We start from the raw sequence: 27,889 nt of genomic DNA, 5'->3' as shown, positions 1-27,889 counted from the left end.
TACTATCTTCTTAACTGTCTTGTAATTTTATTAAAAACTTTTTTCCTTATTTTAGGATCAAGTTCACTTGAAGATCAGAATACTGTAAATGGACCTGTGCAGATCGTCAATGTGAAAACCCTTTTCAGAAACTCTTGTTTCAGTGAAGACCAAATGGCCAAGCCCATCAAGGCGTTCACAGCTGACTTCGTGAGGCAGCTCTTGATAGGACTCCCGAACCAGGCCTTGGGTCTCACACTTTGCAGCTTTATCAGTGCCCTGGGGGTGGACATCATTGCCCAGGTGGAGGCCAAGGACTTTGGCGCTGAAAGCAAAGTCTCTGTAGATGACCTGTGTAAGAAAGCAGTGGAGCACAACATCCAGGTGGGGAGGTTCTCTCAGTTGGTGATGAACAGGGCAACTGTGTTAGCCAGCTCCTATGACACTGCATGGAAAAAGCATGACCTGGTGCGCAGGCTGGAAACCAGCATTTCTTCCTGTAAGACAAGCCTGCAGCGGGTTCAGCTCCACATCGCCATGTTCCAGGTAAACAGTTTGCCTTGTAATGTGTTTTCTACCTTGGGAAAGTTTGCCTAGCTGTGATTCTTTTCAAATGCTTCTCTTATACCCTATTTGTGCCCCACCCCATCGTATAGGGCCTGCTGGGTTTTTCCTCTTCCCCCAGTTCTAACTCATGTCTCCCTCCCTTTTTTATCTAAATATTTTTTCTCCTGCTGTTATTTTTTTATTTGAATAGTGGCAACATGAAGATCTGCTTATAAACAGACCTCAAGCCATGTCAGTCACACCACCCCCTCGGTCTGCAATCCTGACCAGCATGAAGAAGAAGCTGCACACTCTGAGTCAGATCGAAACCTCCATTGCCACTGCCCAGGTGTGTCTGCCAGGTCTCCTTCCCAGCACATTAGCTTCTGAGAGTCGCTTAACCCTAGCACTGCAGTGTGTCTGTGCTGTCCTTGGCCTCTAAGCCAAAGGACCATTTGCCTTTTCACTTTTATTTTTTTTTTTGGTGGGACTAGAGTTTGAACTCAGGGCCTTGCACTTGCATAGCAGTTGCTGTACTGCTTGAGGCACTCCTCCAGTCCATCCTGCTCTGGCTATTTTGTAGATGGGGTCTTGCAGTTTGCCCAGGCTGTCCTTGAATTTTGATCCTCTTGTTCTCAGCCTCCCATATAGCTAGGATTGCACACATGAGGTCCCTTTTCACTTGCATGTTAATTTGCATCTTTTATTTCTTACCCTGCAAGATAAATGGAGGCTACTATTCCACTGGGTTTTTTTTTTTTGGTGGGGGGTGCAGTATTGGGATTTGAACCTAGGTCTTCCTGCTTGCTAGGTAGGTACTCTACCATTTGAGCCATTTGCCAGCCTGATAAAGTGGGAGTTTTTGTTTTGTTGTATGTATTACTGGGGCTTAAACTCAGAGCCTCATGCTTGCTAGGCAAGCACTCTACCATTTGAGCCATACTGCCAGGGTATTCCAGGTTTTTAATGAATTTGACAATTGCTGTGCTTATACACTAAGGGAACCTTGGTGATTAGAAAGAACCTTGAGTTCTCCTGAAATGTGTACAAGTGATACTGTCTGTGCATTGCACAGATTGGGCACTGATTCTGCAGTGCACATAGTGGAGTTATGGGATGTCTAAAACAGCATGTCGTTCTAAGTGATTATTGTTGACTATTGATTTCAGCTAAATATCATTTTTAAAATAAATAAAAGAGTCTTGATAAAGATTGTATATATCTTCACGTTGTGTGTCCTTTGTACCTCATCTATTCAGTAGTAAGTGGCATTGTTTTCTGTTTTTATAAATGGCAGTGTAAACTTGAGTATAATTACTACTGTAGTATTTAGAAGTTTTGTGATGAAACTCTTGGAGTTCAATTTTTTGACAACTGAAACACCCTGCAGCATGTTAGAACACACTCTCAAGTTAGGAGAATGAATTTGCCTCCCACCCCTTTCTGGTAAGACTGAGGTTTAACCCAGGGCCTCATGCTCTGTCTCTCTACCACTGAATCACACCCCTAACCCTTTTTTCTTTAGTTGTTTTTCAGGTAGGGTCTCAAGATTTTGCCAGGGCCTGACCTTAGACTGCTGCTGTCTTTCTATTTCTGCTCTCAAATAGCTAGGTAGCTGGGATTATAGGTATATAACATCATCCCCAGCTTGTTTTTTGAGATAGAGTCTTAATTTTTTCTTGGCCCATGCTGGCCTGAGAAATTTATCTTCCCATGTAGCTAAGATTATAGGCGTGCACTACCATACGTTGTCCTCTTTTAGATATTACAGGTATTGGTGGAGGGCAAATGCCTCCACCTGAAATAGTGAATACATAATGAATAGCTTTGTTATATAAAACTTGCCTTGTCATAGTAAATTGGATCTTTTATTTGGTTGGACTGGGGTTTGAACTTGGTGCCATGCACTTGCAGAGTAGGCACTTTCTACTGCTTGAGCCCCACCTCCAATCCAGCTGGATGGATTTTTTTTTTTGGGGGGGGCCCTGGGGTTTGAACTCAGGGCCTACACCTTGAGTCACTCCTCCAGCCCTTTTTTGTGAAGGGTTTTTTCAAGATAGGTTCTCATGAACTATTTGCCTGAGCTGTCTTTGAACCATGATGCTCCTAATCTCTGCCTCCTGAGTTGCTAGGATTACAGATGTGAGCCACTAGTGCATGGCTCTTTTGGATAGATTTTTACCATTACTCACTTAAGAATTTCACAGCCAAAATTATAAATGGTGTAGCAGGCTTTTTCTTTCTTTCTTTCTTTCTTTCTTTTTTTTTTTTTTTTTTTTTTAATAATCTAGGGCCTCCTGTGGACTAAGTATGCACTCTCACCACTGAACTGCACCCTCAGCCTCTGTGTTGGTCTTTTAAGTTTTTAATTTTATTTATTGTGGTGCTGGAGATCAAACCCAAGGTGTCATGCATGATAGGCAACATTCCCAAACCTGTTCTGATTTTTCAAAGACTGTTCTATTTTTAAATGAAAATGACAATTCCCAATGCTGCAAAAAGAAAAAAAGGAGAGGCAGGTGCCAATGGCTCATGTGTGTAATCCTAGCAACTCAGGAGGATCATGATTTAAAGTCAGCCTGGAAATTTAGTATTTGAGACCCTATCTCAGAAAAAAAAAAAAAACAAAAAAAACAAAAGAGAACGAGACTGAAGAACAAAGGGAGCTTCTGCCAGTCAGGCGAGGAGGCATTCTGGAGACTGAAGCAGGATGATCACAAGTTCAAGGCCAGCTTGAGCTATATAGTGAGACCTTATTTCAAAAAACTAAGGGCTGGGGATGTAGCTCATTGATAGAGTGCTTGCATATGGAAGGTCCTGGGTTCAGTCCCCAGTATCATAATGAGTCTGTCTATCTGGAAGCCAGTTCTTCCCTCCCTTCCCAGACTTGTTTGGTCTTAAATACACAAATGGAAACAGGAATTCCAAAGGGAAGCCATTACAAATGTTTTCTAAAGCATTCTTGCCCCACCTCTGCTTCTTTGGAATCTCTCTTGTATCATATGAAGTGCTTGACAAATAGGAAGTGGAGAAAGTTGAAACATTGTGAGGGGGTTTCTGCTGTGTTTTACAGGAGAAGCTAGCAGCACTCGAAGCAAGTATTGAGCAGCGGCTCAAGTGGGCAGGTGGTGCTAACCCTGCATTGGCACCTGTGCTACAAGATTTTGAAGCAACAATAGCTGAAAGAAGGAATCTTGTCCTCAAAGAGAGCCAAAGAGCAAGTCAGGTATGCACCATGAGCTCCCTCATTGTGTCACTTTCAAGGCTGTAGAACTAATGGAAATCAAGAATGGAGTACCCCAGGAGGATGGGCAGGTGAGAGCCCTGCTCTAATCAGCAGGCTAGACCGACAGGGCTTCCCTGCTCTTTGCGCTGGGGCTCAAAGCCAGTTATTTCCCTAGGCCTTTATTGTCTTCTGTTCAAATATTAAGGAAATGGATTCAGCCTCTGTTGCAGATAAATGTGATTTAAATCCTGTATTTTCCTAAGGTTTTTTTATATGCATTTAAAGTGATACAAATATTTGAAATTTTTTCCACATAACAGTAAAACGTTTTATGTGGCAGGACTTTGTACTCTGGCAAAAGTTGTGGATTAACTTTGTGGTGATTTGGGAGTTGGGAAGGAATGCCATAAACCTCAAAAACCTACTGTGGAAAGTTTCAATCAGTTCAAAATAATACCTCTTGTACCCATCACCGAAATTTGATAATTACCAATTTATATATCTTATCTACATTCCCTAATCCTCCCCCAACTCCATATTTAATATAAATACTATTATACATGTATAACTTTATAAATATTTCAGTATATGTCTTATAAGAATCACTTCCAACATAAGACAGTGCTTTTAATCATATAATCATAGCTTTGCTTTTCTTTTTTTTTTTTTGGCAGTACTGGGGTTTGAACTCAGGGTCTATTCCTTGAGCCACTCTACCAGCCCTTTTTTTGGTAATGGGTGTTAACTACTTGCCTGGGCTGGCTTTGAACCTTGGTCCTCCTAATCTCTGCCTCCTGAGTACCTAGGATTGCAGGCATGAGCCACCGGGATCCAGCTTAGTATAGCTTTTTTAAAAATGTGCTTTGTATAGCCAAAAAAAATCAAGTTGTTACTGTGAAGATAGGCAGGAGTAGAAGCAAAAGAGGATACACTGACAGAAATGTTTCCTGAAATTGTACCTAAGTGTAATACCAGTTTTATTGTGGAATATGTTTAGACAGTCATGTAGTAGCTAGCTGCTTTGGGTTACCTAAGTGTTCTTAGGTGCTTTGGCCATCTCAGACTTTACAGTATTGACAGAAATTAAAATGTGCATTTATCGGTAGCTTTTGTAAAGATAATGGTCTTTTTTTCTAAAAGAGCCATCCATTTTCATGATCACTTGTCTGGATTCTGGAAATCAGTAGGTAGTGTTTCTTCATGTCTTTAATTCCCTCCTCCTGCAATACCCTTTGTGATGGCTCCATCTTTCTCTTCATAGGTCACTTTCCTGTGTAGCAATATCATTCACTTTGAAAGTCTGCGAACAAGAACTGCAGAAGCCTTAAACCTGGATGCTGCGTTATTTGAACTAATCAAACGGTGTCAGCAAATGTGTTCATTTGCCTCACAGTTTAATAGTTCAGTGTCTGAGTTAGAGCTTCGTTTGTTACAGAGAGTGGTGAGTCTTGGTGGGAGTGAAGAAACCTGGTAATTAAAATTGTAAGGCCTGTGTCAATCCATCTGATAATGAGTTTACACTCATTGAGCATGTGCTGTATATAAGATGTTATGAAAGTATAGTGATGATTAAATTTTGGTCTTAGCTCTTGAGGAACTTACCATTTATTTATACTATTTACAATAGTATAATGAACGAAAAAGTGAAAAAGATTCTTAGAGTTACAACCAAAGAACTATAGAAGTCTCAAAGGGTGGAGAAAGCATGTATAGTAATGATGCAGATGCACTGGAAATAGAGTAATAGAAAAAGAGCTAGTGGAAGATGAGTGCTGGAAAGATGAGCTGAGTCCACAATACCAAATTGATATGGTTGGATCCAGATCATATTTGTCATTCCAGATGACAAACTCAGGTCTTATACTTTAAGTATGGTTGTGCAGAAAAGTGTGTGTTTCATAGACTGTTGAAATTAAGTACTGTTTTGTAGGTAATTAATTCAAGACCCAGCAACTGAGGATCTCTCTGTGTCAGCTTGAGTTCTGACATGAATGTCTTGTGGTGATGGTAATAGGAGTCATTATTCTAGCTGAGTACTCAAATGCTTGTTCTGTGCAGGACACAACCCTTGAACATCCTATTGGCAGCTCTGAGTGGCTTCTGTCAGCACACAGACAACTGACTCAGGACATGTCTACTCAGAGGGCAATTCAGACAGAGAAGGAGCAACAGATAGAAACTGTCTGTGAAACCATCCAAAGTCTGGTTGATAATATAAAGACTGTGCTCACTGGTCATAACCGACAGCTGGGAGATGTCAAACATCTACTGAAAGCAATGGCTAAGGTAAAATGAATATCACTGACACAATCTACTCTTTTATGAAATTACAAGTCATTTTTTTGTTCATGGAAAGACAATGACATTTTGCAAACAACTTGTTTCAGCGTTAATTTGTGTTTTCTTCAACTACTTTTTAAAAGCAAGTAATAGTATTTTGATTTTTGTATACAGAGCAACTGAGGCTTAAGTTAATTTACTCAGTCATATAACAAATATTTCAGTTTTCATGCTCTCTTCCCCACCTGTACATATAGTTTAGTTAGTGAAGAAACTGAACCCACAGAAAAGGCTAAATTACTCTATCATTACAAAACAGTAAGTAATTTAATTTTAAGATTTTTTTTTTTTGCCTTGAATTCTTATTGGTGCTAGAAACAAAGATCCTGTACAAAAGAAATTAACCTGTCATAAGCAGATTAAACATACTGGATTTGGAACATTTACACTTCTTGACCAGGGGCTGCTTTAAGAGTAATTGCCCAGACAAAGCCACTTTTCCTAGTCACTGCTATTGATTATAGGATGAAGAAGCTGCTCTGGCAGACGGTGAAGATGTTCCTTATGAGAACAGTGTGCGGCAATTCCTGGGTGAATATAAATCCTGGCAAGACAATATCCAGACAGTTCTGTTTACACTCGTCCAGGCTATGGGTCAGGTTCGAAGTCAGGAACATGTTGAGATGCTCCAGGAAATCACGCCTACCTTAAAGGAGCTGAAAACACAAAGTCAGAGGTAAGAATGCCTTCTGACCAAAATTTATAAATGTAAGCAAAACATCTGGTCTAGTAACTTTCTCTCAGTTTTTTCAGTTTTGCTCATATTTTTGTAAGTAGTTACCTTCTAAAATATTTCATAAATAAACATTTCATACATTTTGTATTTCAGTATCTATAATAATTTAGTGAGTTTTGCATCACCCTTAGTCACCGATGCAACAAATGAGTGCTCAAGTCCAACGTCATCTGCTACTTACCAGCCATCCTTTGCTGCAGGTAGGAGAAGATCTTGGTTTGTTGACAGTGCATGTGTCAATGCTAAGATGCTGTAACTATACATGATGTCTAATAGGTATTCTTATAGTCACTGCAACTTCAAAGGGGTTCCTTAAGCCCTGTCATACATTAAACACAATTGGTTTTTGGCTTATCTTTAAAATTACTCATGCATGTTCTTCAAAAAATGCATTGTACGTGTCAGACATGGTGATGCACTTCTGAAATTTCCACACTTGGGAGGCTGAGGCAGGAGGATCTCGTCTGAGGCCAGCCTTGGGTGCATGGTGGGACTTATCTCAAAAAAGTTTTTTTTATAATTCTAAAATGCCATAAAAAAGGTATCATGCCTCTTGGAAAATTCAGAAAAATACTTAATAGAAAAAAATTAAAGTTCTGTTCCAACTAGAGGTAAAAAACACTGTTGATTACTCACTCCTCTGTGTCCATGTGCATACATTCACGCAAGTGGGATCATTTCACAAATGCACTTCCACTTGTACTTCCTGCCATCACATCTTTTCAAAATGACTCATTGGCCAAATTTAATATGCCATTCTGTGTCTGTACCATATTAATCTTCCTGTATCTCATACAGGAAAAACATTCATGGTTTTTGATGAAACAAAAGCGTCATTGTACGGGTTCATATATGAATGTCCTCCTGTCTAGGCTATTTAAGGTAAAGATAATTGCTATGTCAAGGGGTAAGGATAGTAAAATCATAGAAATAGCAACTTATTTTCAAGGCCATGGTTGAGTATTTAATTTGGGGCATTTACCACCAGCCATCCCCTGCTTTCCTCCTGTCCCTCTCCATTCTCTGTTCACATGTAAATTGAGCCACCAACTCTTTTTCTGTAGCAGTCCGGAGCAACACTGGCCAGAAGACTCAGCCTGAGGTCATGTCACAAAATGCTAAAAAGCTCATTCAGAAAAACCTTGCTACATCAGCAGACACTCCACCAAGCACTGTCCCAGGAACTGGCAAGAGTGTTGCCTGTAGTCCAAAGAAGGCCGTCAGAGACCCTAAAACTGGGAAAGGTAATTAGTCAGAATGAGGGTGTCTTAAAATTTACACGAGACTGTTGTTTTGACTGACATGTTTTCATTGCTTCATAGCCGTGCAAGAGAGAAACTCCTATGCAGTCAGTGTGTGGAAGAGAGTGAAAGCCAAGCTAGAGGGCCGGGATGTTGATCCCAACAGGAGGATGTCAGTTGCTGAGCAGGTGACTAGTTTTAAAACCTGAGCTACACATTTTAATGCTGCTCCAAAAGTGTAGGTTTAAGAATCCTCTCCCCCATTTCCTTGGTGGTTCATCAAGAAGAAAGGAATGTAAACCTATTTTTAAGATACAGAAGAATTTGAGTGGCACACCTCTGGAGTTGTCACATACCCACCACTTTACCCAGGCCCTCCCTGTTGGTGCTGTCCTTCACCCACAACCTTTAACCCACACTAGTCCTACATTGGACTCCAGTTAGGTTTCATTTTAAAGAGTAATATCTGGAGGCTTGATTCAAATGATGGTATTTTGGGTGCTGGAGTAGTATTTGTTAAGCCTCCCTAAGTATGTGAGGTTTTGTCTAAAGTCATTACTCTTTTTGTTTTTTTAAATCTTTGAGGATGATTTCTTTAATCTCCAGTGCATGTTGTGCTCCCCTTCCCCACACCTCACCCCCAGTAACTGGGGCTTGAACTTGGGCTCATGCTTCATGCTTGCTTGTGGTAGGCACACCCCCTTTTCTTGCCTTTTTAGTTATTTTTCAGGTGGGGCCTTATGTTTTTGTCTGGACCACCCTTTGGACCATGATCCCCCTACCTTTGCATCCTGCATAGCTAGGATGACAAGCATGTATCACCCTGCCCAGCTTGTTGGTTGAGAATGGGGTCTCACTTTTTTTCCCCCGAGCTGCCTCAAACCTCGATCTTCTGATTAGCTGAGCTACTGTGCCTGGCTGTCCCCTAGCTGTTGTAGGAATGCTCATATACTTCTTAACCTAGGCTCACTGGTTCTTAACATATACCCACATTTGTTTCATCATCTGTGTAACATTTCCTGGGTGTAAATCCAAGAGCAGGTGTAGGGTGGGTGGGGCTCTCTTCATCTCTGGATCCTAAGGCTCAAGGTTATTGTGACTTTCCCAAGACAAATCTTTTTAATCTGTGGTCATGAGAGAATGTCACCTCTCCTTCCACCTTAGCAGCCACCAGCCCTATGGGTAGTTTGGGTGATTAGAAACTTGAGGTCAGTACCATGCCCTGTCAAATTCTCAGGGGCTTTAAATACCGTCCTGCTTATTTTTCCAGGTTGACTATGTCATTAAGGAAGCAACTAATCTAGATAACTTGGCTCAGCTGTATGAAGGTTGGACAGCCTGGGTGTGAATGGCAAGACAGTAGATGAGTCTGGTTAAGCGAGGTCAGACATCCACCAGAATCAACTCAGCCTCAGGCATCCAAAGCCACACCACAGTCGGTGGTGATGCGACTGGGGGCTTACTCTGAGGAAACCTAGGAAATCTCGGTGCACTAGGAAGTGAATCCTGCAGGACAGCTGCACTCAGGGAATACGCCCAACACCATGGCCTGCAACCCCAGGGTCAAGGGTGAAGAAAAAGAAAGCGAGCTCACCGCCTGCACACGGAGATTGTCTTTCTGCCACAGAGCAGCTGCAAACGTGTCAGGAGGTTAGCTGAGAAAGAAAGACATCAGGATGCCGCGGAGCACAGAGTGATTTGGAACTCCATTCCACCTGACCCTGTGTGTGCAATCCAGGAAAACAAACCCCGCTCGGAAACAGAAAACTGGGGCCGCGAAGAAATCACAACCAAGGAAGATTTGATGCATTCAGATTCTTGAGAAACACTTGTTGCTTGGCAACAGTACTGGTTGGGTTGACCAGTGAGTAAAAAAAGGCTATGCGATATGAATTTCAGAAATGGACTGAAAATAGAGAGTTATGTGGCAGATACACTACATTGGAAGAACTGACTTCTGAAATGAAGGGAAAAACCACCCATTCATCCCCATCCCACCACCTCTTACCTCTTACCTGTTCCCGTTTACCTAATCTAGTAGACTAGCCACCTTCCAGATTCACTTTTATTTCAATCCTTATATTTCATACACTTCCATCTTGATGCTGTTAGCTTACATTTGGAGACACAAATTTCTCCCAAACCACTGATAATAAGGAAAATTCAAGGATTGTTTAAAGGTCTGATGTAATTCTGGTTATTTAAGTCATTTCTGTGATTCTATCATGTGCAGTTTCCAGAATTGTCACTGTGCATTCAAAAGTAATGAATCTAACAGACATTTGATTTAATGTACACTCCCCTTTGCTTATGGTGTACATTTTTTGGAGGTCATTAAACTTTTCCCTCTTCTGTGATTGCTGTAGTTTCTTTCATAGAAAGTAGCTAATCTGATGTAATCTTTTACCTTTTACAAAACCAGGATAGAGGACTTATCAGAATTTTACATTGTTGATGGCAGCTTAATAATAAAGTGATGTTCTGGTGGAGGTAGAGTGAGATGTTTTTAATTCAGTTTTCTCATTTGGTACTTTTAATTTACAAAGTGTAAACTCTTTACACGTTAAAGTGTAAATTAAAAGTGCTTTAGTTTACCTGGCATTTTAGGACATGTACATAAAACACCAGCAAAAGTGGGAATCACTACCGTCCTTTTAAGTTCAGTTATTAGTCTGTGAGGTACTTTCCTTTTTGCATTATTTTAATAGCTTGCTGTTCAGTGATAGAATGTAGACAATTCATGGTCAAGGTTTCCTTAATTTTAGCATCTCATCTCAGTACTGACTGTGTGAGCTAAATTGTTAAAAACTCAAGACTAGAATAGGATTATTAGTATTAGGTATCAACAAAAAATAGAACACAATGGAAATCTTAATTATGTGCACACCTTTTCCTCGAATTGTAGAGATTAGGACAGTGCTTTTTCTACTTGCCAATCTTCACAAATTTAGGTACTAAGGAAAAATCCCGGATAGCGCTGGGCCTTTTCTGAATTCTGGTTGCCACATTAATCTCCATCTTCACCCATGAGGGAATGAGTTTCAGTATCAGTGCTTTAAGACTTTAACAAGTATTGCAAGAAAGGTAGTATTTTGGGATCCCCCTTTGTCCAATGGCAAGTTAAGGAACCTAATGCATCAAATGTTATTTTCTTCATTGATTTTGAACCTTATTTTCACAATCAAAACAACCTAGCTGGAATAATGATGCCATATTGTATTTTGCACACTGCTTTATTTCCTGGAGGCTTTGGAGGCTAGTGCACAGTGCATCACTTAGTTACCTCTGCTCTCTCAAGGTCAGTCTTCAACATTCTTTGTCACCAGGAGAAACTTTATTACAGTGATCAAACCAGTTCATACTTTTTTGTCTTTATAGGTAACACTCAGAAATTGCTTCTACTTTGGACAAGAAGATAAATAGGTGAATTTTACTGCCTGTGAGTTTCAGGCAGCAGAGGTACCTGGCACTGAAAAGCAAAAACAAGACAGCTTTATTTCAAAAAAAACATGTGCCTCTGGTAAATTATCCATCACTTTTCTTTTAAAATGGTCCCTCAGAGAATAGTATGGCATATACAATGTGTGCTTCGTTGTAGGGCAGATGTAAATAGCTGAGGACTTCAAAGCCTGCTCTTTACTGCACTCTGGATAAGACCCTAGTCTGTGGTTTGGCTTCCTCTGCAATGTCACTCTGCAAGTAGCCCTGCCAGTTTGAATTTAGAGGCCTCATCAGTTAGATTGAAAAGACCAGGGCTGTGTTTTGGGGATTATCATGTAAAAATGTGAAGTTAGAGTGCTGCAGTTTGAAGTCTATACACTTTTTGATGACAAAATACCTGTGGAAAACCAGGGTATGTCTTCTCTCTCTCTCTCTTCCTTTCTCCTCCTCCCTCTCTCCCTCCCTCCCTCCCTTTTCCTCATCCTCCCCCTTTCTCCTCCCATTCCCTCCCCTCCTCTTTTCTAAGATTCAGGGGGTACAGAATAACCTACAACCTCTATTCAAAGTACCCTTGGAAATTAAAGTTTATCTTAAATGTTTTGTTGTCTTTAATTAGCTAGAATTGCCTGATTTTTAGTGGCTTTCTCTAGATAGCTCTGGAGGCTTAGTAGTTTATGGGCTGTTTCTCTTTTCCTGTTTCTTTGGTGTGTTTTGTGATTTTTTTTTTTCTGTTTCTGGTCATGGTTGGTAAGTAGGATTTTTTTGTGTTTGAGTTGTTTTTTGAGATACACGAGATTCTGTGTGAGAACTGCTAATCAGGCTCTTGATCTGCTTCCCTGAATTTCTTTTGGAGCTCAGACTCCAGGTGAGGGTGAGAGCTTACAGTACAAAGAAAAATTTGCATCACTTCTGCCCTCAACACTTGCCTCTGTTCCCTAAGCTTAGCAAGTAGTTTTGTTACTATTGTCCAGTGTTTGGTGTGATTGGCATTGTTTTTTGTTCTGTTTTTAACTGTGGTTGTTCTGATGTGTGAAACTTAGGAAAGAGCCATTTAAAAAATGCCGAGCAGGGCAATGCAAGTACAGCCAAATACTAGAGTTGATGTGCAATCTTAGGTTCTTTTTAATCTGAGGTATTATAGGCAGTACTTTAAATCAAAAAGTCTTCCTGGCCTATTTTCCTCCACTTTTTTGTAATTACTCTTGGGGGCTTACTTGTTTGGCAGTACAAGGAGCTGGTTCTTCTTTTCTCCCAATTCTTTTCGTATTAATCAAAGCGCCTACAACTAGCCTCTTCTATTCATACACAACAAATATCAGTGAATGTGTTACTCTTAGCACATTGAAGCATCTTTTTCGTAGGTTTAGATGAGCATGAAGACCAATGTCCCATTTTATATCTTGTTGACCTTACAAAATGCCAGTAATTTAGAATTAGGATCTCCCATCCCCCCCCCCCTTAAATCAGGGAGGTTGAACTATTAATGCCAGGGTCACTTAAAGGAGGTAGATTCTGTTTTCAGTTTTTTGGGTAGTAGTAGTAGGATTCCTCCTGTGGGGAGGTTAATACTGACAAAAGTTTTTCAAATGTCGAGGAGGGGTATCTCCCTGTATTCAAAACCCTGAGGGTTTTCTGCACTTCTCCTGTTTTTTGGCCTGGATAATATCACTATCTTTATTTACAAAGGGGCAAACTGAGAGAAGCTTTTGGGTTCGAAGGTTAAGTTGTAAAGCAACCACTTATGGTCCCTTCCTTTCTATGGGAATTTGGCAGGGCTTACTAGAAAAAATTGTTGTGCTATGTAAACACTGTCACAATTAGCTGAATTTTTGAAGATGGTAAACTTTAAAAATTGCATGTTCTGAAATGTAGACTTTTAGAATGTTTTTCTTTCAAAAAAGGCTGGTTATATATTTTTTTCTTTTCCTGACAGTTGAAGTTGCAGCTCTTGTTTCAAGTTACTGTGTCACTTACTTTTCTGATTTAAGTTTCCCTTGTATTTCCACCTGTAATGTCAGTGGCTGTGACATCACACTTCATCTGTTTAAGTTTTTACCCTTAGAAGAGCAAGTTGAGTTGAACTGACTCTTCCTGTCCTACTAACTAACATTGTAGAAATAGTGGCTTTGTACAAAAGTTGTCATGCCTCCTGATGAATATAATTTTGTGATTGTATTTAAGATTAAAAATTGAATAAATCCCACCAGCTTCCTGAAAATGTTCATAATGCAGCTTTTGGAAAACAAAAACATGCCTACTTTGCATAAACATGATAAAGATTGTACAAAATATCTGTTTTTCAAAAAATAAAGGTTCAGTCTTAAAAGATGTAGCATTTAAGCTCTGAATTTATTGATCAAAGTAGATTCCAGGGAACTTGGGCAGCTTTTTTTTTTTTTAAGCACTAATTAACTCTGAAAACATTACCTTAATTTTCAAAAAAGTAATTACTCTCAATGTTCTACTTTTGAACAGCGGTAAAAATTTTGCTTTAGTGGGAAAGTTCTCAATTCTAAGGACCAATTTATTAAGCTTAATTTTTGCAATAGACAGCTGTGCATTCCTGGAGTGTGAAAGCCCTGGAGGAAAAGAGTGACCGCATAATCCCATGTGGAAAATAACACTTGTTACTGGTAGCTTTTGTTAGAAGGATTTGGTCAAATGCTTAAATCATCTGGCACATTTCAAAACATTACTTCCTTTCTGGTACCGAAAGCTCTGCGAGGAGCTGGTTTTAATAATTGGGCCACTTACAAGTTTAAGTGAGAGGCCCTCTAGAAGTCGTACAGCAGTGGGTCTGGGAGCACATTCTCCAACTGTGCTCTAGAGAAACTGGAGTCGCTTCTGTTGCTTCACCGACCTAATTTTCACAAGCTAGTGTTTAAAAGTCTTCTTAAGTTGTAGGAACTTGTGCAAAAAGCAGAAGCATTCTGCAGTAACAGCTGAGTTCCTTAAGTAAAAAAGTCTCAGTGATGCAGCAATCCTGTGGATTGGGTTCTTTTGCCCTTCTAATTTTCTTTTGAGGAGGTGAAAGAGGGCTTGCATCTCAGGTTCCACAGCTCTAAAGGCTCCTCAAATGGGATCTCTATAGTTGCATTTTAACTACACAAACTTTTCTGCCCCGACATTCCCCAAAGTGGCACTCTCCAGAGGTCTCCTTCCTTTAAAGCAAAGGCTTCCAGTAAATGTTTCTGACTGATATGCTACACCTCACCTCCAAAGACCCAAGGCAAGTTCACACCCTTTGTGAAATTCACGATGCTCCTGCCCTTGCCCACTTAACTTGGAGGCACTGCGCACACTGTAACTACCTTCTCACATTTCTCCTTGATTTCCCTGGCAGTTAAGGAAAGCTTTCCAAAACGTCTAAATTCAATCCCACGATACAGGTGAGTGTACAGTAAAAGGATAAAGGATTGGCTAAAAATGATGGTTGTATCTCAAGCGTGAAGAGGCTGGTGGGCGGAATTTTGCATTGAATAATTTAAGCAGTCGTCAGTGCGTTTTGAAATCCTGGACAGAAGTACAGAAGTGTCTCAGCATACTCATCTAACTCCGAAACTGCATATGGATTCCACTGCTTCCATCTTTGCTCAGCATGAACTCTAATATAAGAAGGTCCTGCCAAAATCAGCTCCCTTTTTTTGGAGAGGGAGCTTGTAGTTTAACAGAAATGCCCTATAGACTCCATGCCAATAGCCACTTTTAAAGTCAAGTACATTTTCCCGCGTCCTCAACCTGTGCGTTTCCGGTCCCTCCTAGCGCCGCCCAAAAGCTAAGACCTTATTCCTTTTGGGTAGGAGAGAAACAGCAAAATCCACATAAACAGGTCTTTTCCGTGCCCCCGAAACATCACGAGGTGTGCACGAGTCTTCAAATCTGGGCTGAACTGCTCAGGCTAACGCTCGGGAGCGGCTTAGCTGCCACATGTCCATCTCCCTCTCCGCCTGACCCCGCGTGGCGCATTTCGTTTCTTCGACTACTCAGTTTTACAGAGGCTCCTCTGCTGCTCTGCGATCCAGCGGGACAGGGACCGAGCGCAGCAGCGGAGACCAGCCCTGGAGACTGCGGTCAGACCGCGCCCCCGGCAGCGGCAGTTGAACGGCTTCCGGCATCCAGGGGCGCGGCACGCCCCTATGGATGCTGATTGGTCAGAGTGACTCGGCCCGGTTCGGCCCTTCTCCCCTCTGACCTCTATTTCAAGTCATGCGCTGGGCAGCGGTTGGGTTGGCTCGCTTTAAAGCTGAACTCGACTTGTCCAATCAGGATTGAGCTTCGCTAGGCCTGTCGGGAAAGGCGGCCGGCATATATAAGCCGTCTACGGGGCGTTCCCTCGCGTTCCGGTCGCCTTGCGGGCGGGTATCGGGTGAGAAGTGAGGTTGGGAAGCGACTTGCGCTCGCCGAGACTGCATCTCAGGGACGATGGCGGAGGGAGATAATCGCAGCACAAACCTGCTGGTGAGTCGTGACAGCCTGTCGCGAGGATAGGAGCTGGGCCTCCAGACTTCCATGGGCTAAACGGGGCGGCCCCCACGCGGGGCCCGACCGGCCTGTCCCGGGGCTTCTTCGGTATCTCCGAGGTGGCTGTCACTAGTCTTGTCGAACCCCAACGTCCCATGGGGATCATGCATGACCCGGCGAGGAGGGCGCGTGATTACTGACCACAAACAGGGTGAGGAGGTGGAGGGGGGCTGTGGCAGAAAGAAACCTGGGGTGCAGACTGGGGCCTTTGGGTCCAGGTCGCGTCGGTCTCCGGGTCCCCCTTCTTTGATGTTAACCTGAAGCGCCCTCGTTCTGTTTTCCCCTAAAACATGGGCCAGGGTGGAAGGTCAAAGGACTGCTGCCGAGAATTTGTAAGAGCTGGCGCAACCTAGAATGGCAGGGAGGCTGCGAGCTCCCCGTAGGGAACGGAGGTGGGGCTCGGCCAAGAGGATGAGGTTGGGGGGGGGGTTGTCTTATCGTTTGTCTGGAGTTTGGAAGCCGGGCGGGGTCACAGGACGACTGCAGACCTCAGGGAAGTGCATGAGGTAGCACCATAGGCGGACACATTTAATATTGCGAATTCCACTGCACCATCTACGCAAAAACACAAGAGACGGTTGCGTTTTCAACGTTGCCCTCCCTAAGAAAAGGCAGGCTACACACTACAAATGAAAAGAGGAACCAGACTTGCATTTACAAGAGCCCAAATGCAGACAAGTTAAGTGACTTTACAGGGCAGTTTTGACTGCATGATTTTCATTGGTTTTTACAAATGTGTGACCTTTCCCCTTACACACACACACACGCACTACAGTGAGCCACTAGCATGGTTCCCTTTCTTTTTTTGGCATGGTTTCTTTTAAGAGGATTGAGACACAAGAAATTGCCCAGGTTCTGTTGAGATGACAGATCCTGACACAGAGATCCTGATCCGCAGCCCAACTATTCTCTCCAGAGTAACTTTGGGGAGAACAAGGCCTTGGTCTTGGGTTTCTTGGATTCAAATCTGTTAACCTTTGTGTGTCTCAATGTCCTCATCTGTAGAATAGAGATCGCAACACCTTTCTTTTTGAGTTTTTGGGAGGATTAATTGAAGTATAGGCATGTAAAGTACTTGGTTTCCAGCACTTAGTATATCCGTATTTAACTAGTACTAAGCCTGGGATATAAATCAGAAGTACAGAGGTCACTAGTGATAAATTTACACGGACACTTGGTCTTGTTCTAAGTTTTACTTCTCCAAATCAGCTTTAGGGGGATTTTGCTGCATTAGCTCAACCTAAAGGTGTGCTTTCTGCAGCTATGCAGGGAAGTTTGAAGTCAGCCATACTCCCTCGTGAGTGAGTGATAGGGACACAGTCCTAATGACAGAATTCAGTTCTCCTTAGTTCTACTCTGAATGTCAACATCTAAGTAACTGCATTACACAAGAGCCGTTTTAGAGATTGAATATGCTGTTCCAGGAAAGCTTTTCTAATGGATTTAGAAGGGTTTAAATCAATGAAATGACAAAAACAAGAGGTCACTTCTAACCACCTAAAATGCACAAACTTATGAGATCTCATGCTATCAATACTCCTGATGTGCCCCATGACTCCGTGCATGACTTCGGGGGAAAATTTGTTAACCATTCAGAGCTCATCTTCTTTTCATTTCAAATGAGTAATTATCCTTGTGTTGTGGAAATGTGTAAGGGTTATTTTCACAGCATGGCTGCAAAAGACTAGCCCAGTGCATAGCTTGGAAGGTGACCATTAAAGGATAGGGTTCTCCCCTCTATTGCTTTCTGTCTTTGGTACCAAAATTGCAGAGGTTTTAAGAAACTAGCTTGTTTGAGATAGTGACTTGGTTAAGAAGTGTTTTATGCATTTGGTGCCTTAGAATAATTTTTACTCTCTACAAGCCGCCAAAGTGTTGAGAGTGGGAAATGATGACTTTAAATGTTGATGGTGTGTAGGCTGCAGAAACTGCAAGTCTGGAAGAGCAGCTGCAAGGATGGGGAGAGGTGATGCTGATGGCGGATAAAGTCCTCCGATGGGAAAGAGCCTGGTTTCCACCTGCCATCATGGGCGTGGTTTCTCTGGTGTTTCTGTAAGTCAGCTATTACATTACTAACACTCAGTACATACCCTCTGTTTACGGAAGTCTTTGTAATGCATAATCCCTAAAGAATACCTTTCCTTGTAAGCAATTCCCTAGTTTCCAGAATTGTAGTACTTACATAAACTTGCAACCTAATGCAGTTGAGTAAGTCAGTGACTGGAACTTTTTTGCCTCAGCACCCTTCCTTTACACTCTCAAAAAGCATTGAGGGCCCCAAAGAGCTTTTATATTTCCATTAACCATTGCAGCTCTTATAGCCTGTTAGAAAGCCTCTGAAAAACGACTTATGCAAAAAGGAGAAGGAAAACAGCAAATGCCAACTTTGAGAACTATGGACTGAGTAGATATTTAACCATTTTCCGTGAGGAATAATAATGGCTCTGTTTTTCTAACCTTGGTTAATTTTTTTTCTTTTTTAAAACAGGATTATCTATTACCTAGATCCATCTGTGCTGTCCGGTGTTTCCTGTTTTGTTATGTTTCTGTGCTTGGCTGACTACCTTGTTCCCATTCTAGCGCCTAGAATTTTTGGCTCCAATAAATGGTAGGTGGCATAATGATTTGGCAGCCTAATTTCTGAGAAGTTACTAAACTTGGTGACTGTGATTTGAGTGCTGTAATTAAGTGCAGACAATTCTGTAACCGTCAGGCACCTTGGGGTTAGATTTATTGCTTTTATGTGAAGAATTTCTTGACTGATTTCAGATATAAATCGTGAACTTCCATAGTTCTTTTATGGTCAACCATTTATTTTGACTTTTTTTTCACATTTTTTTCCTTTAGGCTTTTTATTGAAGTCAGGTTTTTGAAAGGTAATGTTTTAATAAGGATTATAGAACTCATAGTGAGCTTTGTATAAAAGTTATGGTTGAAGTGGTAGAGTCTGCCCAGCAAGTGTGAGACCTTGAGTTCAAACTCCAGTACTACCAAAAAAAATTGTATATTTACATTTGCATTGATATTTAAGGTAACATTAATTTTGCACATAATTGTTGAATGAATATGAAGACAATAACTGGTGGATTTTTTTCTACATTCATTTAACACCTTTTTATTGAATGTCTACTATGGTAGCACTGTTCTAGGTGTTAGGAAAATATTTTGACTTTTTTTAAAGTTATGATTTTATTAGCATGTAATAGTTCTGCAGGGGGATACATTGTGATATTTACATATGTGCTTAAAATATATCTTAGTTGGATTTACCCCCTCCATTATTCTCTCCCTCCTTTCCCTCCATTTTGACTTTTAAGATTGATCTTGTGATGGAGGCTGAGTTGTTGGTTTGTTGAGGCAGTGCAGTGCTCATTAGCTAAATGCATACCAATATTTTAGAAGACATTCAAGCCATGTATACAAGTGGGTTGTTAATTTCTTTGCATGATGGCTTATGAGTTCCTAAGATTATAGTTTAGTGATTAAGGCTTATATTAAAACTATTTTGACTTCCCTCTAGAGTGCTGAATTTCTCATCTTTGAGCCAAATAATGGCCATGGGTCTGCAGGTGTAGCCCAATGTTGTAGAACCCTTACCCAGCATGTACACAAGCCCTGGCTTTGATCCCTGGCACCAGGGGAGTAAAGGTGTAAATAATGAGCAAAACTAGATGCTAGGATAGATTTTTATTTTAAATTGGCTAGTATTCCATTTGTACCTTTAGTTTTTTGCTTCCAGATGATAGAAGATTATAAAATTTGGAAAAAATAAGAATCTTAAATGTGTCACTTGTCGATCTGTGGCCATAAATTCACATATTTGGAAGAGTCTGTGTAAATTATGGGCTCTGTAAGGATGCTTCTTTAAAGATTCTTTCCTCACAGAATGGATTAGTGTTAGGACCTGTCCTTCAAATTGTTTTTCACTTGCAGTAATGAATTGGTACTGTTGGGTTTTTTTGGCAAGTTTGTGACCATTCAGTGTTACAAATTTAAGGAAGGGAGTTAACCACTGACCTTGATGGTACTAGCCAGATAACATTCAACTCTGCTAATTCCTAACTCCTGATGAAAGATTTCAGAAATAAAACAGGTAAGTTCCTGGTATTCAGTAAGTAACTCGGTAATCAATAAAGCACATCTTTTTTTTTTTTTTCTTTTTTGCCGTGCTGGGGATCAAACCCAGGGCCTTGCACACACTAGGCAAGTGCTCTACCACTGAGTTCTGCTCCCAGTCCTGATAGAGCAAATTTCATCTTTTGCATTTATGGAATGATATTAACACTGTGTTGCATAGCCATGATCTAGCCTTGACCCTGGGCCATGAGTGAGGTCTAATTGTTTAGAAGTTCCAGACTCCACAGAAATCAGACTTCATCTTTTGCCATGGTCCACCAGGCTGAGGACTAGAGGAGAGATGGCCACCGGTTCCTCAGCATGTATTTCCTTAACAGCAGCCTTGTATCTGTGCAGCAACCAGAACAGATGCTATTTGCTTTTGATCAGAAGATAGGAAAACAGCTTTCTTGGAGGGTCTTGTTGGATTTTCACTGCTGTTTTATTTTCCTGTGCTAGAACTAAATTTCTAAAGACTTGGAGTTGGCTAATTGTGGCTGTCTCGGCATCAAATGTATGAAGCCCAGTTGAAGTTATTATGCTACTCAGGAGGCAGAGATCAGGAGGATTTCTGTTCAAAGCCAGACCTGGGCAAATAGTTCTTGAGACCCTATCTCAAAAAACAAAAACAAAAAAGGGCTGGTAGAGTGGCTTAAATGGTAGAGAACCACAAACAGGGTTGGAGGTGTGGTTCAAATGGCAAAGCATCTGCCTAGAAAGCACAGAGTTCAAATGCCTTAACATCACCGCCCCCCCACCCACCCAACCGCCACCCAAATAAAAATTCTTGGGCTGGGGATATAAGTCAGTGACAAGAGCATTTAGCCTGTTCAAACCCCAGTGCTGCCAAAAAAAGAAAAAATCAAATTTGCACTGATTTCTGCATGGCCCTGAGTCTTTGTTACTATTATTGTTAGCCAAGTGTAGTTTTAGAGCTACGATTACCATTAATCTACTTGAAATGATCTATGCATGCTGTAAACTGTGTCTTAAAGGTATAAGTGCTTTTACCTGCATAGATAATGGTGAACCATTATTTTTCATTTTGAGTCTTTTTAGAAAATAGCTCTTTTAGGGCTGGGGTTGTAGCTCAGTAGTAATGTGCTTGCCTGGCATCACCAGACCAAAGAAAAGATGGCTTTTTAAAATTAAGAGGGGTTTATTTCTGTTTACTCTTATATTTCTATTTACTCTCCTTATAACAAAAGGGGAAATTCTTTGTCTAGGACCACTGAACAACAGCAAAGATTCCATGAAATCTGCAGCAATCTAGTGAAAACCCGGCGCAGAGCTGTGGGCTGGTGGAAACGCCTCTTTACACTGAAGGAGGAAAAACCAAAAATGGTATTTTTTTGCTAAGATTGGGTTTGACAGTTACAGTTTGCTGTTTTTTACTACCCACTGCTGTAGCCCCTAAGTACATTCATAAATAGTTAGCTGCATGGAGTGGCTAAAACCCATACTCAGGAGGCTGAGGCAGGAAGAATTTGAGGCCAGCCTGGCTAAATAGAAAGATCATGTCTTTTCCTGTAGTAGATAGAATCATTGAAAGTTAAAAAATATACTTTACATTAAATTTCTTAGAGAAGTTTTTGTTTCTTTTTCTTCCTAAAGTAAAAGATGTATGTTTAAAAAATGCTTATTATCTTCAAAACATGATGTTCTGAAATTATTACTTGGAAAAGTAGCACAGTCAACATTGTAAAACATTTGGACTCGACAGTACTTCTAAGAGGAAATGGATCCAAATTCTATAAAATAGACTTGATATGGAAACTTTTTTTAAAATAGCTTTTGTAAAACAGGTAGATTTTTAAATCGAGTATTTTTAAAGAAAAGTCATAATACAAGCCAAATTATTTTCCAGCATTTGAAGCAGTTTTTCTTTTTTTAATTGACAAAAGGTGTTTGTGTTTATGACTTACCACACGAGGTTTTGCTGTCTGTCCTCATTGTAGAATGGTGGAAGTCTTAGTCCCCTCGTTAGCCTGTTTCTAGGAGCTGACCAGTCCTTGTGTTCATTGTTAGTACTTCATGACCATGATCGTCTCTCTTGCTGCGGTTGCCTGGGTGGGACAGCAAGTCCACAACCTCCTCCTGACCTACCTGATCGGTAAGTCTTTGGGGAAAACTACAGCCTGTCCTCGCCATCCTGGCCAGTGAAGTTGAACTGTAGCCTGGTCAAAAAACATTCAAATACCCAGGAAGTATAAGGTGCTTATGAAGGAACTTGGGAAGGACAGAAAGGGGATGAGGCTTGGGACCTGGCTGTCAGGGAGTTAATGTCTGACCAGAAGTGAAGACCAAGAGCCCAGTGACCAAGGCAGAAAGTAGTGTGTGACAGGCTAAAGGAAGCAGTGATTTGTGTGAGGTGGGGTGGGGTGCAGGATAGCAGGAGTTTCTGGGGATAAATTCCAATGGAAGTAATGATTTCCTCTTGCCTTCTTCCTGTTAGAGACTAATAAATAGTCTGGAAGTTCATCGCTGCCTCCTTAATTCTGTTTGTTTGTTTATTTATTTTAAGTGACTTTTTCTCTGTTGCTTCCTGGACTAAACCAACATGGCATCATTTCGAAGTACATTGGAATGGCCAAGAGGGAGATCAACAAACTTCTCAAACAAAAAGAGAAGAAAAATGAATAATGCACCTGCTTTGTTCAGTGAGGGTAATGGAGCCTGCATTGCCCAGAACAGTTTCTACTGTGCTGTCTGGATACTGAAGTGGCATGCATAGCTCCTTGCTTTCCCTCACTCTGTCTGCCCTTAGGTAATAGTATTTTTCACTTGCCAGGTATGGCTTTGTGCATAGCGTCTTCAAGTCAAGTGTAGCTGGGTGCATTCTCTTAAATGGACAACTTATTAGTGAGTATGACTTGTTTTGATTTTTCTCACCCAGGGTTAATTGAAATTTTATTTTTAACAGCTTTCTTTAAAATAATCCAGTGGAGAACTTTATTCTTTAGTACAGTTAACAGTGACTTTGGATAATCCTTTGAGTTGATATTTGCTTTAGCTGCATACAAGGTAGTGGTCTATGGCTACAGGAAGCTGGTTCTACCATCTGCTTCCATAAAACCGGCTTCAAAAACTATCTGAAATAGAAGCCAAGTTTACTACTTCTGATGGAGAGACCAGTTGAAATCCATTCCTCATTGTTTCTTGACCATGGGAGGGATTTCCCATGGAATAAAATGAAACTAATTCCATGCTGTAGTGTGTGTAGGTTTCTCTCTTGTGCAAAACTTAGCAATTTCTAGGAAGCATGAGTCCCTTGTCCCACTTGGGGAATCTGACAGGCTTAGAGCTCTTGTTCCCTGACATTACTTCAAGTTAGTAAGTCCTTAAGGGCGTTTGAATAGCATACTTCCAAAAAATCATAGGGAGGACTTTTAGCATATTTCTCATTTCAGATTTCCAGCTGACTTCAAGTACACAATAGGTTCAAACACACATGACCTTTACTCCAAGACCAACGAGTAAGGGGCAGAAGTCTTCTATGCCTAGTCAAGACTCATTGCAGCAGAAAATAAAATAACCTTTTTCTCAAGTTTTAAGACCAGAAAAAGCCTCCAGGAATAAGCCTGAGAAAATCCCCCTTTTGGGGTAACACCGGCTACATTTCAGTTTGCATTGGAGACTGTACTTCCCCTTGATGTTTCTCAGAAAAAAAATGCAAGGGCTGCTGGTCGGAGCAGACTTGGGCTAGTTGGCCTCTGGTCTGCATGGGTTTTGTAACTCTTTGGAAAGCTGCTTATCACTCTTTTTCCCTCTTTGTAGCTAGAAACTTAAGAGTAGTTGAAATTTGTAGGATTAAACCTCCAAGGGCCAAAAATGTGATGTACTTGGGAGCAGTTGTTAAACTGACCGGCTGTAAGATAGTTCTGTGGATTTACTGCACTGGCGCTTAGACCCTGTACCTAGTGAGTGTTTCCTGCCCTTCCGTATTGCTGTAAACAGTGGCGCCCATTGCACTTGTGTTTGATTTGTTTTTTTAATGTTTCCTATGATAACTACCTTAATTTTACATGTTTCCTCATTGTAAATAAGCCTGTCTTCCTATCTGGGTTTTTTTGTGAATACTTGTTCTACCAATTAACTACTTTGGCAGTTTTAAACCTGTATTTCTTCTATTTTGTTTTGTGTAAAAGGGGAAAAATTAAAAAAAGCTGGAATCTATCCTTGTGTCTCACTTTTTTGTGATTTAGCCAATCTAATGTTTATCTGATTAGATTCACGGAGGCAATTACTAGCTGCCCTCTGTGACATTGCACCCCTCTAAGGTACTCTTAAGAACAAACAGAAGCTAGGCACCAGTGGCTCACGCCTGTAATCCTAGCTACTCAGGAGGCAGGGATCAGAAGGATCAAGGTTTGAAGCCAGCCTGGGAAAATAGTTCTTGAGACCCTATTTTGAAAATACCCAACAAAAAAAAGGCTAGCAGAATGGCTCAAGATATAGGCCCTGAGTTCAAACCCCAATAGCGCCAAAAAAAGGACAAATGGAAATAAATTGTTTACATTTATTCACTCAGGAAACACCCAGGCACAATACTAGAAGGAAGAGGAAAAAGTGAGTAAGGGGGCCAAAATACAGTGTGGCCAGCTGGAAGGACAGGCAGGAACAGTGGAGGCCTGACAGCATGAACAGGGCACCTGTTCCCTAGGGCTTTGCTCTGGGTGCCTTTTGGCTGCCCTTTACTTTTCTTGAACTCAAATTGGATGTGTTATCATTGGGTCTCGGTGGGAACAGATCCCATAGCAAATGAAACCCCAAAGAGCTCCTCCCCCACAAAGACTGGATCCTCCTCTGGAGAATCTGGAGTTGGGTGACTCGCTCAGCACAGGGTCATCCCAAGCCTCTTCGTGGTGCCTAAGGCTTAGAAACCCTGGGCTTTACCATGCAGCCGTGACTACTGCTCAGGGCAGCCTCACCTGACTGGCTTCCTGGACCAGCTCAGCTCCTGCAAGGCCAGACTCTGGCAGGGCTACCCTGTGCCAGCTCTGGCCACAGCAAAAGTCACTTTTCCAGATTTGCCCTGATCTGCCTCTAGCAATGTCCTGCCTTTCAGTGTGCATACAGGACCCCACTGATGAGCGCCCCTCTGCCCCATGGGATTTGGGAGTTTTTTAGGGGATTTAATGCCAACACCTTACCTTCATATGTTACTATTTTCTTTTGGTGATGCTGGGATTTGAACTCAGGGCCTCATGCTCGCTGTGTGCCATCTTTGTTTTGTATTGGTATTTTCGAGATAGGGTCTCATGAACTGTTTGCCTAAGATGGCTTCAACCTGAGATCCTCCTGATAATCTGCCTCCTGAGTAGCTAGGATTACAGGCATGAGCCACCTGCGCCCCATTTGTTACAATTTCTTTTCACTCAGGTCATGGTCAAATCCACTTTCAGGACCTCTCAGCAGGTTCCAGTTTGCCTACGACAAAACTCACACACTTGTGGGATGGTTCTTTGCTTGCTTGTTTGGTTGTGGGACTTGGCTTCACTCTTGCAAAGCAGGCACTCTACAGCTTGAGCCACACCTTCAGTTCATTTTGCTGTGGTTACTTTGGAGACAGGGGTCTCATAAACTTTTTGCCTGGGCTGGCCTTGAACTGTGATCATCTCGATTTCAGCCTCCCAGGTAGCTAGGATTACAGGCATGAGCCACCGTTCCTGGCATGGATGGTTTCTTGAATAGGACTCTGCTCCATTTCCATTCCGGCCATTCTGAATTCCCTATCCAGCTCTCCAGTTCCAGGCCCCCTAGCTCTTTTTTTGTTAAGAGTACAGTTGCAATAAGTTTAGAATATTTACTATCCCCACACATGCTTTGAGATCATGTGGATTTACAAGCTCCAAATCCCCACCAGGTAATTTAGTAATTTAGACAAATTCAGTAACTTACTTTTTCTTAGCAATACTGGGGTTTGTACTCAGGGCTTCCCACTGCTTGAGCCACTCCCCAGCCCTTTTGGCTTATTTTTCAGATAGGGTCTCCTGTTTTTGCCCAGTGATAGCCTTACACTGATCCTCCTACCTATGTAGCTGGGACTATATATGTGTGCTCCACCATACCTGGCTTACTGATTGAGATGATTGTTTTTTTTTTTTTTTCCTAGGGCTGGTCAGCCTCACCTGACTGGCTTGAATCTCAATCCTCCCAATCTACCTCCTCAGAAGTTGGGATTACAGGTGTGAACCACCAACACCAGCCCTTTGCTTTGACTTTTAGAGCAAAAATTTAAGATTGGTTCAATTCAATTTAAGATAGTACTCATTGGGAGGAAGAAGCAGGATTGCTCCTTAGGCAAAAGTAAGCAAGACTCTTATCTCAAAAACAAACTGGGTATGATGGCAAAGGCTTGTAATCTCAGCTACTTGGGAGGAAGAGGCTGGAGGACAGTGGTTTAAGGCCAGCCTGGGCAAAAACATGAGACCCTACCTGAAAAACAAACTGAATCCACAATGATGGGTGGTGAGGACTGTGACTCAAATGCAGGCCCTGAGTTCAATTTCCAGTACTGCAAAATAAAATTTAAAACCAAATGGTAGCTGGACACTGGTGGCTCATGCCTGTAATCCTAGCTACTGAAGGTGTAGGCCCTGAGTTCAAACCCCAGTACTGCTAAATAAATAAACACAAAACGATTTTTTTAATTAAATTTTTTCAGTAACTACAACTGGCTGTAAGCGTACAGGAAGCCAGTATTCAAGAGAACGTTCATTAAAAAAAGCAATGTGCTGGGTATGGCAGTGCACACTATAATCCCAGCAGGAGTTGGAAGCTCTGCTTTTGTGAAGGTTCACCTGTGATGTCAGAGCAGTGAGAATGGATGTGGTAGGCTGAGATGGTACACTAACAACCACATTGAGCACTCACCTCTGGGGTTTGTGTTCATCTCTCACCCTCACAGAAGCTGCCTTGGAGAGACTACTGCAAATAATTCAGAGGATAAGTAACTTGTTCCAGGTCACTCAGTGCCAGAGAAGGAGGAGCCAGAATTCCCTTCCCTCCAGGTGACCAGACTTTGGGTCCCAGGCTGTACCCACAGCCCCCAACTCCATGCTCCTTCTAGAACCTTTTTTTTAAGCAGCACTGGGGTTTGAACTCAGGGCCTCACACTTGCTAGGCAGGCGCTCTACCACTTGAGCCACTCCTCCCTCCTTTTTTTTTGTGTTGGGTATTTTCAAGATAGGGTCTTGCAAACTATTTGTCCGGGCTGGCTTGGAACCACAAATCCGCCTGATCTCTGCCTCCTGAATAGCTAAGATTACAGGCGTGAGCCGCTGGCAGTTCACAGTCAAGTTATAGTGAGTATCTACTATGTGTGTGCCAGAGGTCATGCAAGCCCTTTGTCACCATTGCCTCATCTGATCCTCACCACACATTTAAGAGACAGGTGCTACCATTGTCCTTGCTACTGTTATTACTACTATTATTTTACCCCAGCTATATCTGGGGAAGGTTCAGAGGAAGATAACTAGCCCAAACAGGTCCCTGTCCAATGCAAATTAATTCTGAGAAATTAATTTAGAGAAATGCCACTAGCTCAGAATCCTGTGTGTGTGCTCAGAAACATTTATGGCTTTCTAACAAATCGTGTACCCTGGAACTGGGGGGAAAAATTTAAAAACCCGTCTGGACCCCCAATAAATAATTTCTAAGAATGGGGAGAGTGAAAAAGAAGTTATCAATTAAAAACACATATTTAAATGCTTTGATAAGGTAATATATACACATCTCTCA

The 27,889-nt window shown here is 41.7% G+C and overlaps 2 protein-coding genes across 5 annotated transcripts in view; both read left to right on the top strand.

Annotated features, from left to right (window-relative positions):
• Smg1 (SMG1 nonsense mediated mRNA decay associated PI3K related kinase) overlaps positions 1 to 13,837 on the top strand; it is an 86,276-nt gene extending 72,439 nt beyond the window's left edge. For 2 of the 3 annotated variants that reach the window (XM_020160442.2, XM_074059970.1), the window contains 10 exons: positions 56 to 525; positions 737 to 874; positions 3,599 to 3,751; positions 5,013 to 5,192; positions 5,810 to 6,037; positions 6,556 to 6,767; positions 6,921 to 7,027; positions 7,892 to 8,071; positions 8,150 to 8,256; positions 9,339 to 13,837. In XM_020160442.2, coding sequence (XP_020016031.2) covers positions 56 to 525; positions 737 to 874; positions 3,599 to 3,751; positions 5,013 to 5,192; positions 5,810 to 6,037; positions 6,556 to 6,767; positions 6,921 to 7,027; positions 7,892 to 8,071; positions 8,150 to 8,256; positions 9,339 to 9,416 — 1,853 coding nt within the window. In that variant the 3' untranslated portion in view covers positions 9,417 to 13,837. The remainder of the gene's footprint in view (positions 1 to 55; positions 526 to 736; positions 875 to 3,598; positions 3,752 to 5,012; positions 5,193 to 5,809; positions 6,038 to 6,555; positions 6,768 to 6,920; positions 7,028 to 7,891; positions 8,072 to 8,149; positions 8,257 to 9,338) is intronic. The other variant, XM_020160443.2, reaches the window with a different exon arrangement.
• A 1,973-nt stretch (positions 13,838 to 15,810) lies between these two features.
• Positions 15,811 to 24,322, top strand: Arl6ip1 (ARL6 interacting reticulophagy regulator 1). 2 transcript variants are annotated; one of them, XM_020160446.2, is made up of 6 exons: positions 15,811 to 15,967; positions 17,949 to 18,082; positions 18,519 to 18,638; positions 21,373 to 21,490; positions 22,175 to 22,259; positions 22,671 to 24,322. In XM_020160446.2, the coding sequence occupies exons 1-6, from the start codon at positions 15,932 to 15,934 to the stop codon at positions 22,787 to 22,789; spliced, it is 612 nt and encodes a 203-aa protein (XP_020016035.1). In that variant the 5' UTR covers positions 15,811 to 15,931; the 3' UTR covers positions 22,790 to 24,322. The 2 variants fall into 2 exon arrangements, with proteins under 2 accessions (XP_020016035.1, XP_020016034.1); XM_020160445.2 differs by having other exon boundaries at positions 21,355 to 21,490.
• Positions 24,323 to 27,889: the final 3,567 nt, after the last annotated feature.

Source organism: Castor canadensis, chromosome 17, assembly GCF_047511655.1.
Source record: "Castor canadensis chromosome 17, mCasCan1.hap1v2, whole genome shotgun sequence".
NCBI lineage: Eukaryota > Metazoa > Chordata > Mammalia > Rodentia > Castoridae > Castor > Castor canadensis.
This window is presented reverse-complemented; position numbering and strand designations above follow the sequence as displayed.

What these genes read in the sequence shown, in the direction of transcription:
- Arl6ip1 (XM_020160445.2), top strand. Translation starts at nt 15,932, where the DNA reads ATGGCGGAGGGAGATAATCGCAGCACAAACCTGCTG. An exon ending in ATTTTTGGCTCCAATAAATG is followed by an intron (nt 18,639 to 21,354) that starts GTAGGTGGCATA and finishes TTATAACAAAAG; the next exon opens with GGGAAATTCTTTGTCTAGGA. An exon ending in AGGAGGAAAAACCAAAAATG is followed by an intron (nt 21,491 to 22,174) that starts GTATTTTTTTGC and finishes GTTCATTGTTAG; the next exon opens with TACTTCATGACCATGATCGT.